The following is a 12,723-nucleotide window of genomic DNA, read 5'->3' as shown; positions in this document are numbered from 1 at the left end:
ATTTCTTTCTTTTTTCTTAAACAAATGAGATATTATGTTACTTGTAGCAGAATGCATCCTGATAGAGTCAGTATTTCAAAACATTCCATCACACCTGAACTCCAGACCTGTGGATCCAACTGCCTGCCAACTCTTCCTCTTGGCTGTTCCATAGCCTCTCACACTCAGTCAGCCTAAAACTGACTGTCGTCTGGGCCCCCACCTCCGCCTCTTCTAATCTTCCCTGTTTCTGTGAAAGACCCACCATCTGCCTGATTTAAGCCAAAACCTTCGGTCCTCTTTGCTATTTGTTTCCCGTTCACCTACGGTGTCAATCTCTCCTTGGGTATTCCAGAATCCACCCCCTGAATATTCCTCAAACCCACCCCCTTCTCTGCTCACTGTCACCTCTGGTGCGTTTCACTGCAACAGGCTCTGACCTGGTTCTCCACCTCCTTCTAGTGGTTTCTGCACACTACAGCAAGAGGGATCTTCTAAAAATGCAGATCTGAATACTTCACCTCCTGCTGAAACCCACTTTCTGTCCCTTTTCCTCGGGACATATTCTGAATGCCTCAATATGGCACGTAAGGTCCCCTGAGACCCAGCTCTCATTTCATCTTTCCCACCTCAGCACTATTCCTCCTTCCAACCCTTCATTCCAGAATTATAGAACTAGTATAGTTCTGTACTCTCTTACCTCCTGGCTGACTTACCTACCTGGAAAGTCCTTCTCCTCTCCCTGCTTTAGCTGAACAACTCCTGCTTGCTCTTCAGTGCTCGGCATGATGGTGTCACTTTTGGGAAACCGTGGCTGGGAACCCCAAGGCTGGGTGAGATGCTCTTCTTCATGTTCCCACAATGTCATCTTCTTTCCCAGTCATAGTACTCTTCACAAGGTTGGAACTATCTGCTTGTTGGTTTCTCTCCCCCACCCCCAGACGACCAGCTCCTTGAGAGCAAGGACTCTGGCTTTTTCCTTGGCATGTAGCACTATAATTGAGTGAAAAGGATTATTTTAAACTCAGAAGTGGATTTTGACTTGAAAGTGAGGGCAGGGTGGAATAGAGTCGGAGGGCAATGTAGAAACAGGCGTTTTCAAGTGGAGGGCGTGGCTAATGTGTTGAGTAGGTTTAGGTGGGTGACAGGGCCAGGCCAGTGGCAAGAGACCACTGAGGGAGATGATGTAACTCAGGCAAACGATAACAGTGGCCTGGACTAGGGGATGGGGAGAATGAAATAGACTTGAAAGAGTTAAGAAGTGGCATGAACAGAATTGGGGAGTAGGTGAGGAAAAGAAAGGGGCAGAAGATGAGGTGAGTTCTAATATGGCAGCAGAGGTTCTTGGTGGTGCCTTCTTCTAGAGTGGGGAACCCAGAAGGAAGAACATGATTGCAGATGGTGGAGAGGGAAATGAGGAGCTCTGTTTTGGACATGCTGAGTTTGAGGGGTCTAGGGCACACCCAGAAAGCACTTGGACATTCAGGGCTGTAGATGGCAGACAGAAGCCGAGAAGGAGCGGAGGTAGAACTAGAAGTACAGATAGGACCATAGATTTCAACATACGGGATTCAGAAAAGAAATGACCAGAGACAAGGGGAAAATACTGGTACGCCCCCTCCCCACAGGCACCCTCACTTCCACAGACACAAATGCCCCGGCGAGGTTTCTCTTGACAGCAGTTTTATTTGATTCAAAAGCGAAACTCAGACCCCGGCCCAGTCCACTGGTCATGGGATAATGGTAGGAGTAGACTCGATCGGGGGATTGCTGGCCTCTGACTAGGACGCAATAAGGGGCACATATAGGTCATATATATGTACGTCAGGGCAGGGAGAGGGCTGGCTGGGTAGCACTTGGCCACAGGCCAGGGAAGGGGTGACTTGTGCCATCCCCTAGACACATGCAGAGTGAGAGAGGACTAATTCAGTACTGGTGTTAGGGTCTGGGACTTAGAGTAGGCCTAGGGCAGGGTCAGGAAACTCTGGACCAATGGGTTCAGTAGCTGTGAGTCGAAGACTTGTCCAGCTCACTGCGCTGCTCCTTCTGGGACTCAGTCACCACCTGCTGGGGGCAAGGTATGTGAAGGGCACAAACCATTAAGCACCACACTCTTTCAATCTCCTTTGGGGTATGGTGTCTCCTTCTCCAGCAAAACCAGCTGAGGCTCCAGGCTGTCCATCCACCTTCTCTATCTCCTTGTCTCTCTGCCACCCCAAGGACCACTAACCTACAGTACTCTAAGATGCAGCCAGGCTGGCGCTCAGAAATAATATGTGCCATGATGGGATCCTGGGCTCAAGTGGCCCATCTCACCTCCCCATCCTGAGTCTCAATGGTCTTGATCAGAACCATCTTCCTGCTGTGGATGTCCTGGGGAGGCTCCACCTCAGGCACTGGAAAAAGTAGGATGAGGAGTGGAAGAGAGGAGGCTTGGGGTTTCTCTCCTCTGAAGCCCTCACTCCCATCTGTGGGGGAGGGGAGTGGCAGGACATGCGGAGTGGGGTAGCATGTAGACCAGGACTCAGTAGTTCGTGGACAGAATCGATCCCTGAGCAGGGCCATAGCAAGAGTCTGGTCAGGGCAGAAGTGGACAAGGGGACAGGTAGATTGGAAGCCAGGCATGGGAGGAGACTCACCAGTCGTCTTTATACTTAAGGATGCAAAAGAATGGACTGGCACGGAAATCCTGGGAGCGAAGCCAAGTGGTCAGTTACTCTGCCCAAGCCCCTCCCCTTCCCTGAACACACCCAATCCCGACCGTCCCCTACACTCCCACCCTCCAGCAGCTTTGCCCCCCACCTGCTCTCTTCGCCCTCCAGCAGCTTCCGGTAGGTGGCGATCTCGATATCCAGGGCCATCTTGACATTAAGGAGCTCCTGGTACTCGCGCAGGTGCCGTGCCATCTCCTCCTTCAGCTGTCGCAGCTCCTCCTCGAGCCTCGCGGCGCCCGCCTGGTACCCGCCCGCCTCCAGAGCAAACTGCTCCTCCAGCTCCCGCAGCTGTCTGAGCAGCGCCTCGTTCTGGGGGGACCAGAGGGTCACCATTGGGGTAACAGCCTTCATCCTCCACCCACCCCACCCCCGCCCCCCGGGCCTGGGCTCGAAGCCTGGTACTCACCGTACCGCGGAGTCCGTCCACTTCGCACGTCAGGCTCTGTATCTGGCGTCGGGACTCATTCATCTCCTGCTTGGCTTGACGCAGGGCCTCGTGATTCCGGTTGGCGGCGTCGGACAGGTCCGCGTACTACCGCGCGCGAGGCAGTGCCGCTGTGAGCTGACGGGACGCGCCCTCCCCTTAGCGCCCAACCTCCCCGACTCTCCCTAACCCTCCCGGGCTTTCGCACTTTGGACTTGTACCACTCCTCTGCCTCTTGCAGGTTCTTCGCCGCGATGCTTTCGTACTGCGCGCGGATGTCCCTCAGCGCCGCCGTCAGCTCAGGCTTCACGGTGGCCTCCACCTCGACCTGCTGCACCTGCTGGCTCTCCACGCTTACCTGCAGGTCTCGAAGCTCCTGCCGCCCAGGACAACAAGTTGTCGAGGTTGCCGCGCGGATCCCACGCGGGCCGCGCAGTTCACGCACAGAAAGAGAAGAAATGAACTCGAATGAACAGAAGGGGGCGCCAGGGAGTGCAGCGCGCATATGACGGTGCGGTCTGCGCCCTGGCCGGCTCCAAGCCAGCGGCCAAGTTTTAAGGGGTGCAGCTCCGCTACTCGCCACCAGGTGGCGCAGGGGTGGGAGTCAAACCACCTGTAGAGAGGGGGTTGAGGGGCTGCGTCTGCCCAGCGAATCTCACTACTCTTCCCCAGGCAATTCCTCCTCCCCATTCGCCAGTCTTCTGAACCAGCGCCTGCCTTCCAGGTCCAACGAGACCGCCTGCTACCTTCGAAGCCTCCCCTGACACTCGGATCCACCTACCTCCTCGTGCAGCTTCTTGAGGAACTCAATCTCATCCATTAGAGACTCAATCTTGCGCTCTAGTTCCAGGCGGGACAGGGTGGCGTCGTCCACATCCTTAGTGGGGGTGGAAATGAGGGTTCAAGAGCCGGGAGGGGCTGCTCAGGCTGAGAAAGGGCCAGGACCTCCCTGCCTGTCTCTAGAGGTTTCTGGTCGCCTCCTCGCGCCCACAGATGCCATCCTAGTACAAAGGCGAGGGCAGAGGTGGGGAGTCGGAGTTGACATGGGGCCCGGGCTCACCTTGCGGAAGAGCACGAGGTTGTGCTCCGCATCCTCCCGCTTGCGCGTCTCCTCCTCTAACCTGGCAAGAAGAGGGGGCAGAAGCTGAATTGTAGGGTCACCGCGCACCCCAGGGTCTGGGCTAGAGGCTGCTTACTGTCCAGGACTCTGAAGAGGGGTCTTCATGCTGACCGATGGACTTGCCCACTATCTAACGGGCTGAGATGATCAGACATAGTAACTCCCCCCTCCCCTCCCCAGAGAGTCAACAAAGTGGTAGAGGGAAAGCAGGGGTCTTAGAGCCCACAGGCGAGCATGCTGCCTGCACACGCTGGGGTGGATGAGGGGAGCCACGCCCTTCGGCGGCTGGTGGGGAAGGGAGCAGAGCGAGGAGCAGCCGCCTCGACGGCCGCCGCCCAGCCCCGGTCCTGCCCCCTGACCTCTGCTTCAGCGCCGCCAGGTCCTCCGCCAGCCCGTCGCGCTCCACCTGCACCCGGTCGCGCTCGCGGCCCAGCAGCTCTAGCTCCCTCCGCAGCTCGCGCAGCTCCTGCTGGCACAGCTGGTCGGCGCGCGCCGGCTCCTGGCCCCGGGCCTGGCTCAGCTCCCCGCGCAAGGCCGCGTTCTGCTGCTCCAGGAAGCGCACCTTCTCAATGAAGTTGGCGAAGCGGTCGTTGAGCTCCTGCAGCTCCTGCTTCTCGTTGCTGCGCGTGGCCAGGAACTCTTGGTTGAGAGCCTCGGCCATGGAGAAGTCGAGGCGCTCCGAGGGCAGGCGCAGGAGGGCGCCCGCGCCCGCCCGGGGGCCGCGGAAGCTGCCCAGGCGCACGGAGGAGCCAGGGGATGCCGAGCCCAGCAAGCGACTGCTCGAGAAGCGGGAGCTGGACGCGTAGGAGTAGGACCCAGGGGACAGTGAGGGCGGTGGCCCGAAGGTGCGGCGGTATGAGGTGGAACTGACGCTGGCTCGGAGGCCCGACGGGTGGCTCATGGTGGCCGAGGATGGGCAGTCACCGCTGGCAAAGCTGGTCCGGGAGCGGGGAAGGAGCCGCAGACAGCTGCGAGGCGGCTTTATAGCCCTGCGGGCACAGGGGGGGCACGGGCAGCTCCTCCCACTGGCCTGACGGCGGGGCTATGTGGGGAGGGGGATGCCCCACCCAGCTCCTGCGGAGCTGCAGGAGCGCCGCACCCTCGCTCCTAGGTTTGCTGGCGCCCTGCCTAGTTGATTCCCCCTGTTGCAAGCGGGGAAGGAAGCAGGCCTGGCGACCACTGGCAGGCCTGGGCTGGGGGTCAGCACCCTCCAGCAAGCATCCGGAGCTGGAGCCTTGGGTGGGAGGGCCTGACTGGAGCTGGGGTTCCTGCCTGAGAGAGCTATTGAAAATCGGAGATCTACAAATGTAGAATCATTACATTGTCCACCTGAAATTAACGTTATGTCAGTTAAACCTCAGTTAAAAAAAAAAAAATGGGGGGATAGGAGGACTGGAAGTTAACGGGCAGGCTTCTGGCATATGAGTGGGGAGGAGATGGCCCAGGTAGATGGTGAGTTGGTCTGGCTTGGGCCCCAGGGCCTGTGCCTCCACTTGTCCCCTGAAGGCTAGGCTCTGCTTTTACCTGCTGTCAGCTACCCCTCTGCTACCACGCCCAGGGAGAAATGGGGGACAGGAGGGCAGGGGGAGCTGAGGGGGGTGGGAAGGGCTCATCCCTCCGTAGTCCCCAGGGCCCTGTGGAGGGCTGCTGCCTGGCGCCAGCTCTGCCGCTAATGGACTGGCCACTTCCCCTCCCCCTCCTCTGGACACTTGGCCAGGGGGTTGCCTGCTGATGGCTCAGCCTTAAAGACACAGCTCCCAAACTTGGACCTACACCAGGCCCCAACAGGGTGGGCACAGCAGAGGGGGTTGAGGGTGGCTGGGCCCAACTCTGGGTCCCACTCAGTCTGTGTCCTGCCAGAGGCTGAGCTGAGGGAGCTAGTTGTATGCTGTCTGGCTTTACTGGATTCTCCCTTCCCCCAACCAACTGCTGCTCAGTCATGGGCCTTACGGGAACCAAAGCAATTCCTGAGGTAGGAAGGGGAGGGGGCTGAGGGGCCGCAGCTGCTGCCAAGGCTGAGAGATGAATGGACTGGCAGGAACCGGTTACCAGTATCGAGGAGTTGCAGGTACCCAGGGATGGGTGGGGCTGGATGGGGAAGAGATGCGGAAAGAGAAAGTACTCATCCCTAGTGGTCCAGGGACTGAAAGAGGAGAGGGAACGTCCCAAAGCAGATCTACAAGCCTGTGCACACACACAGATGCATATGCACGCTAGCCACATTACCTATGTGCACACACATTACACACACACAACCACACATCCCTTCCTGCCCTCCCCCACCCCCGTTATCGTGAAGGCTGATGTCTGGCCTTTGCATGTCTGCGGCTTCCAGAACTCAGGCACAGGCCACCCCGGAGTGGATAGAGGCAGCTCAGATGGTCTGCAGGAGCCAGGGTGCTGAGGCCTGCTGGGTTTGCCAAGAGCCATGGGGCTGCTGCTGCCGGGGACTCCAGGGCTTTCCAGCACGGACAGGTCCACCTCGACTGGCCCTGAGGATAAGAGCTGGGCATCTGGGGAAGCAGGTTTGGGACTCCAGGCTGACTCTCTGGCAGGGGGGGATGAGGAGGGCGGCTCCTTGGCCAGCCAGCTCCTCGGCATTGCAGGGCAGAGGAGCCGCCCCTCCTTTGTGTGTCCTCTGAGATGGGCCAACGCCCGCCTGCTCACAACCCTACCGCCTTCCTTCGTCTCCTCTCCAGGCCCCTCCTTCCTTCCGGGCCATTAGTCTCTCCCTGCACAGCTGCCAGGTCCTTCTCCTTGATGGGTCTGGTTTGGTTGCCAGGGGAATGGGAAGAGGGAGGATGGGAGAGAGGGGACAGGATGGATAGACCTGGGCCTGTCCCCTCTGACTTCTAGGAGTGGGGTGGGGTGGGGTCCAGCCTGGGCTGGGGGTGGGAGCTTGGCAGCTATGTGTGGGGTGGGGGAGGGGGTGATGGAGAAGTTTTGGTGTTTTCTGCTGCAACCCTAGGCTCTGAGCCCCAGCTGCCATTGGCCTGGAGTCCCACCAACTCCAGCCTAGGCCCTGCCCTGCCTCTGCCTGCTGTACCTAGGGAGCAAACTGGGAGTCTAAGCTGGTCCTTTATAGGGAGCTGCTGGTAGGTGTGGGCCTTTGAGAGTAGAGCAGAGGCCCCTTGGGCTGGGCCCAGGGAGTTCCAAGGGGAGTTCCCACCCTTTTGCTGCTTAAGCTCCCAGCTCACCACTCAGATGCCTCAGAGCAAAAGGGACCAGAACCTCCTCAGCAGGGCTCTGGGAGCTGTGGAGGGAGTAAGGAAGGCCAGGGCCTGGGTGGGGGAACTAGGCCTGCAGGCAAGTCAGAGGAGATCCCTCCCCCTTTTTTACCCCTTACTCCTCCCCCCTTACGCCAGGGGGTGCCTGTGTGGCTTAGTTGATTAAGCATCTGACTTTTGATTTTGGCTCAGGTCATGATCTCATGGTCATGAGATGGAGCCTTACAATGAGCTCCACATTGGGCTCTGCAATTCTCTCTCCCCCTCTTCCTCTGCCCACCCCTGCAACCCCCCACCATACTTGAAAGAAAGAAAGAAAGAAAGAAAGAAAGAAAGAAAGAAAGAAAGAAAGAAAGGAAGAAAGAAAGAAAGAAAGAATGAGCCAGCCCTGGGAGATCTTGAGGCCAGAAGAAAGGTAGGAAAGGGTCACCATTAAGAGCCAGGGTTCTGGGGGCGCCTGGGTGATTCATCAGTTAAGTGATCGACTCTTGGTCATGATCTCGTGGTTTCATGGGCTCGAGCTTCAAGTCGGGCTCTGCGCTGGCAGCACGGAACCTGCTTGGTATTCTCTCTCTCTTCTCCTTTCTCTCTGCCCCTCCCCCACTCTCACTGTCTCTGTCTTTCTAAAATAAATACACTTTACAAAAATTTGAAAAAAGAGAGAGCCAGGGCTCTGGCATCCAGCTGCCCAGCTTCCCATCTGACTCCAACATTCTGTGTTGTATGAATTTAGGCCTGTTACAGTGTCCTTCCATGTCCCCTAGTAAAACGCGGACAATTGTAACTTCTACTGCATACTGCTGTTGGGAGGATTAAACACTTAGGATAATAGAATAATGGATGAAATGTAAGTTAGTTTTATTATTATCACGGATGTCTCAAATGATCTTGTCAGCTGCCGAATGCAGTGAGGTTCTGGATTTCTTTTGGATTGTCCCTACTAGTGGCTGAGAGCAGTTCTGGTCCCAGAGTGGAAGGAGCCAAGTACCTCCTTGCTGATCTCTTCTCAATGTCAGGGACTCTGGACAGACCTGGGTTTGATCATGGCCTCCTCAAATTAATTAGCTGTGTGCTTTTGAGTTTGGGTGAGTGATTTCACCTCTATCCACTCCATTTTCTTTATCCATAAATGGGGACAATAAGAATCGTACCTACCGCATAGAGTTGGAGGATAAACTGAGTTAAATATGTGAAGCACTTAGCACTTGGCACAGAATATGTGCTGTGTACATAGTAGTCAGTGGTATTATTACCCCTCCCCCTTCCGCTGCTCCAGTGAAGGCTTGGAGAGAAATGACAATCAGATGCATTCAGAGGTTTGCAAGGAAGGTGAGCAATGAAGTTGAGGTTACTGGCAATAGTGCTACTGAATGACAGGCCACGGACTCAAAATGGTTGAGGAAGGGCGTGTGGGCAAGAGGGTGGGAGATTGGGAGAGTAAAGAGGTCCAGAGCTGGCCTCCCAGGCAGGGCCAGAAAACAGTCACAGTACAATGGAATTGAAAGAGGCACCGAGAGGGTGGGGAGTGGATGTCAGAGAGCAAGATGCATGAATTTGTGATTCTGGAGCTGGGGTATTTATGGATGATAAGACTTCCAGGGCATTTCTAAGGGAGTGGACAACTGAGGCTAAAGCCAAATGACGGAAAAGGTCATGGGAAAAGAGATCAGGCCACCAGCCTGGGCACTTACTAGCTGCACGACGCTGGGCAACTTACTTGTCCTCTCTGAGCTTTAGTTTCTTCATCTGTAAAACAGGAAAAATGACACCTTCCTTCCTGGGCATTGTGGCGTCTAGGTGAGATATTGTACATGAAGTAATTAGCACGTCATGAGGCTCATAGTAGGTGCTCAACACTGTTGATGGCCTTCTTCCTCTCCTATGTGACAGAGAGGAAGCTGAGACACGGGGGAGCAATGTCACAACCCTGCTCACTTGTAACTAAGTGTCAGCTGGGGTCCCCCTGCCCTCCAGAGGTGTAGGACCGGCTCGACCTCCATTCCACATCCTGGGGAAAGTCCAATGTCATCCTCAAGATCTCTTTGCCTTCTTAGTGCTTCCTCTTTACACCCCTAGCTCCAAGTCCCTGCTGCCCCTGAATTGGCTGACTTTACAGCTGACTCTCCGGTGGTGTCCAGATGTGGAACTCAGTACCATCCCATGGTTTCTGTGGTCCCCTTTCCCCACCACTTAGTAGCACTTGAAGCTCAGAGGGACAAAGTTGCCAGTCTGAGGTTGCACAGCAGGCTAATCTCTGGCTCCCTCTGCTGGTTAGGCCCTGCTGATGTTCTGGGCTCTGGGCCTGTAGGAGCCAAGATGAACCTAGCCAGAAGGAGTCCAGCTCCACACCTCTCAAGCTGGGTTGTCTCCCAGGCTGGTCTGGCCACAGGGTCCCCACTGACAGAGTGGCTGCACCAGAGTGGAATCCCTTCCCCATTATCTCCCTCTGGGGACTCTGCTCCTCCCAGTTAGGGAGTACTCTGGGTATCTTTTCCATCCCATCACTTTTCTCACTGTATCGTATAGTAATAGGTAACATTTCCTGTGTGGTATACATTTTACACACGTTATCATTTCTAATCCTCGCAATCACCCTACAACATAGGTACTATTATGATTCCCACTTTACAGTTGAAAAAGCAGGCACAGAGTGGTTAAGCAATTTGCCCAAGGTCACACAGCTAGTAAACTAGCACTAATCTGTTTATAGGTCTGACTCCCCCATCCCTGATAATATGATCTTTGGGAAAGGAATCGAGTCTTAGTCACCTTTGTGTCTGTGGAGTATAGCATATGATCTAGGTCAAATAAGTGTTGGTTAAATTGTGAAGGGAACTCTGAGGCACCTGAAAAAAAAAAAATCTTTCCCATGATAGGTGGTCTGGAAAATAAAGAGAGATGTGTTGCTGCCACCTTCTGGTCAGAAGTTAGAATGACATGTCTGCAGTCAATCCATCTAAGACTCCAGGTTGGTTCACCAACATTGGAATTTGGGGAATTCACAATTATTTCACCTTCTTTCTACAGCTAAGAAAAATTCACAAGGTTGTGTAAAATAGAATAGCAACACTGGTCTTAGGAGTTCAGAGCCCTGATTCTATTCTTCACCTGGTCTCTAGGAGCCTCCTCTGCACTGCCCCAGCAGCCCCCACCCCAAACAAAAAGCCACGGAAGCAGGGCAAACTCTGTTCTCTGCCTGCAAACACTGCCCCCCACCCCCATCTTCTACTATGTTCACAATCTTCAGTCCTGCCCTATCATAAAATCACGTCTCCATCTGCCTTCCTGACCTTTCCAACCAGCCACCCCTCAGCTGGAGAACAGGAGAGCAGCTTATGGCCATGGAATGCTAAGTGTATTTTCCCTCTCATAGCATGGCCTGGGGGCTTGACAGAGTCACCTGAGAGACTGTTAAAAAGCAGATGCCAGTGTCCAGTGCCTCAACCAGATCTTCTGAATCTCTAGCATCTGCATTTTAACAAACTTCCTAGATGATTCTTAATGTGCATGAAAATTTGAGTATTCCTGGATTAAGATTTTTTTTCTTTAAATTGTCTGTCTTTTTCCCCATTTTATTTTTAAGAGTTTCAAACCCAGAGAAGAGTTGAAAGAACATTGCTAGAGGCCCCAGTATACCCTTCTCCTGGACTTACAGTTGTCAGTATTTTGCCACAATTCCTTTGAAAGTAAGTTTCAGACATCATGATATTTCACCCCTAAATATTTCATCAGGCATCTCCTAAGAACAAAGACATTTGCCTACAGTACTATTTCCCCACTCAGGAAATTTAACATTAATACAACAATATTATCTAATATACAGTCCTGTTCAAATTCCCCCAGTTATCTCAAGGATGTCCTTCATAGCTATTTCCCCCAATCTGGGATCAAAGATCAAGAGTTGTATTTGGTTGTCACCTGGGCAGAGGAAAGAACCAGAGCATAAGGGGTAAGATTGGGATGAGCTTGGCATGTCTGAGGAATTAGAGAAAGGTCAGTGAGGCTGAGCGAGATCAGTGAGGAGGAGAGGGAAAGGTGAGGCTGGAGGCATGGGAGGGAGTCAGGGCACGTAGGGCTTTGTAAATCAGAGTAAAGAGTTTATAGCTTATTTTATTTTAATGCAATGAAAAGCCGTTGGAGGGTTTTAAGCAAGGGAATGACTTGATCTGATTTATGACTTTAAAAGGTCAATCTGAAGACAATTTCAGAATTGGGACATTCGATAATACAACAATTCCTAGACTTTTAAAAAAGTCAGTGTCATTTTTTTAAAGGGGGGGAGCATATGAATTTCCTAGGAAAATAGGAAGGTCATAAAAGATTACCACAACTTGGGGGCTTCAAACAACAAAAATTCATTCTCACAGTTCTGGAGGCTGGAAGTCCAAAATCAAGATGTTGGGAGGGCTGTTCCTCCAAAGGCGGTAGGGGAGAATCCTTCCTTGCCTCTTCCAGCTCCTGGCGGCTCCTGGTGTTTCCTGGCTCGTGGCAGCGTCTCTAATCTCTGCCTCTGTCTTCACATGGCCTTCTTCTCGGTGTCTGTCTTCTCTTTTCTGTCTTGCCATTAAACTGGATGACCCGGCTAATCCAGGATAATCTCGAGATCCTTAACTACATCTTGCAAAGACCCTTCTTCCAAATAAGGTCACCATCACGGGTTCTGACACGTCGACATCTTTTTGGCGAGCTACCATTCAACCCAGTACAGTGGGAGATTGTTCTAGACAAAAAAAGAGACCGAGAGCTATAACAACTAAATGCAATGTACAAACTAGATTGGATCGCAGATTCAGAGGGGGATAAAAAAAAGCACTATTGGAGTAATTTGTGTATTATATGCTATGGAACGATTATTCTGTTTTTAGCTGTGAAGATGGGAATATGGTTGTGTAAGGGAATGTTCTTGTTCTCAGGAGGTGCCCACAGGAGCATTTAGGAGGGAAGTGTCATGACATCCCAGACCTTCTTTCTAGTAGGTCAGTCCCATTGTCTTTGACGTCCTTGTGGTGCAAGGCAGAGGCTCTAGTTACTGGGTGAGTGAGACCGGGAAGGAGCTGTTGCAGGGTTGGTCACACCACTTATGAGAACAGAAACTGGGCCTCTTACCTTGGCCTCCACCTGATTCTGGGGTCTCTTGTAACAAGACTGTACCTGATGAGAGTTTGTCCCTACTCCCTGGCAGAGGATGTGCTCTCCACAGTTGGAGAGTCCCTGGAGCAGAAACTCCCCTCCCCTCAGCCTATAGTCTCCCCGTGGAGT

At 53.6% G+C, this 12,723-nt stretch overlaps 1 protein-coding gene and 1 long non-coding RNA gene across 3 annotated transcripts; one reads left to right on the top strand and one right to left on the bottom strand.

Moving 5' to 3' along the window:
* Window positions 1–1,811: 1,811 nt before the first annotated feature.
* On the bottom strand, window positions 1,812–12,265 carry PRPH (peripherin). 2 transcript variants are annotated; one of them, XM_027036041.2, is made up of 11 exons: window positions 11,830–12,265; window positions 9,182–9,257; window positions 4,597–7,490; window positions 4,178–4,238; window positions 3,899–3,994; window positions 3,326–3,493; window positions 3,100–3,225; window positions 2,782–3,002; window positions 2,619–2,668; window positions 2,296–2,375; window positions 1,812–2,046 (listed from the first exon to the last, which is right to left on the bottom strand). In XM_027036041.2, exons 3-11 carry the CDS (start codon window positions 5,136–5,138, stop codon window positions 1,978–1,980), a joined length of 1,413 nt encoding a protein of 470 aa, XP_026891842.1. In that variant the 5' UTR covers window positions 5,139–7,490; window positions 9,182–9,257; window positions 11,830–12,265; the 3' UTR covers window positions 1,812–1,977. The 2 variants fall into 2 exon arrangements, with proteins under 2 accessions (XP_026891842.1, XP_026891843.1); XM_027036042.2 differs by lacking the exons at window positions 9,182–9,257; window positions 11,830–12,265 and having other exon boundaries at window positions 1,812–2,043.
* On the top strand, window positions 4,949–12,265 carry LOC128316395 (uncharacterized). Its single transcript, XR_008300233.1, has 3 exons — window positions 4,949–5,082; window positions 10,341–11,150; window positions 11,832–12,265. It is a non-coding gene; the product is annotated as an uncharacterized LOC128316395 (long non-coding RNA).
* Window positions 12,266–12,723: the final 458 nt, after the last annotated feature.

Source organism: Acinonyx jubatus, chromosome B4 (genome assembly GCF_027475565.1).
Source record: "Acinonyx jubatus isolate Ajub_Pintada_27869175 chromosome B4, VMU_Ajub_asm_v1.0, whole genome shotgun sequence".
Taxonomy (NCBI): domain Eukaryota; kingdom Metazoa; phylum Chordata; class Mammalia; order Carnivora; family Felidae; genus Acinonyx; species Acinonyx jubatus.
The sequence above is the reverse complement of the archived record's forward strand: the minus strand, read 5'-3'. Positions and strand labels throughout refer to the sequence as shown.

Coding starts and splice junctions, on each gene's coding strand:
- PRPH (XM_027036041.2), bottom strand. CDS start 5,138: ATGAGCCACCCGTCGGGCCTCCGAGCCAGCGTCAGTTCCACCTCATAC. Junction 3,226..3,325: donor AGGAGTGGTACAAGTCCAAA/GTGCGAAAGCCC, acceptor CGCGCGCGGTAG/TACGCGGACCTGTCCGACGC. Junction 2,047..2,295: donor TTGAGACTCAGGATGGGGAG/GTGAGATGGGCC, acceptor CCTTGCCCCCAG/CAGGTGGTGACTGAGTCCCA.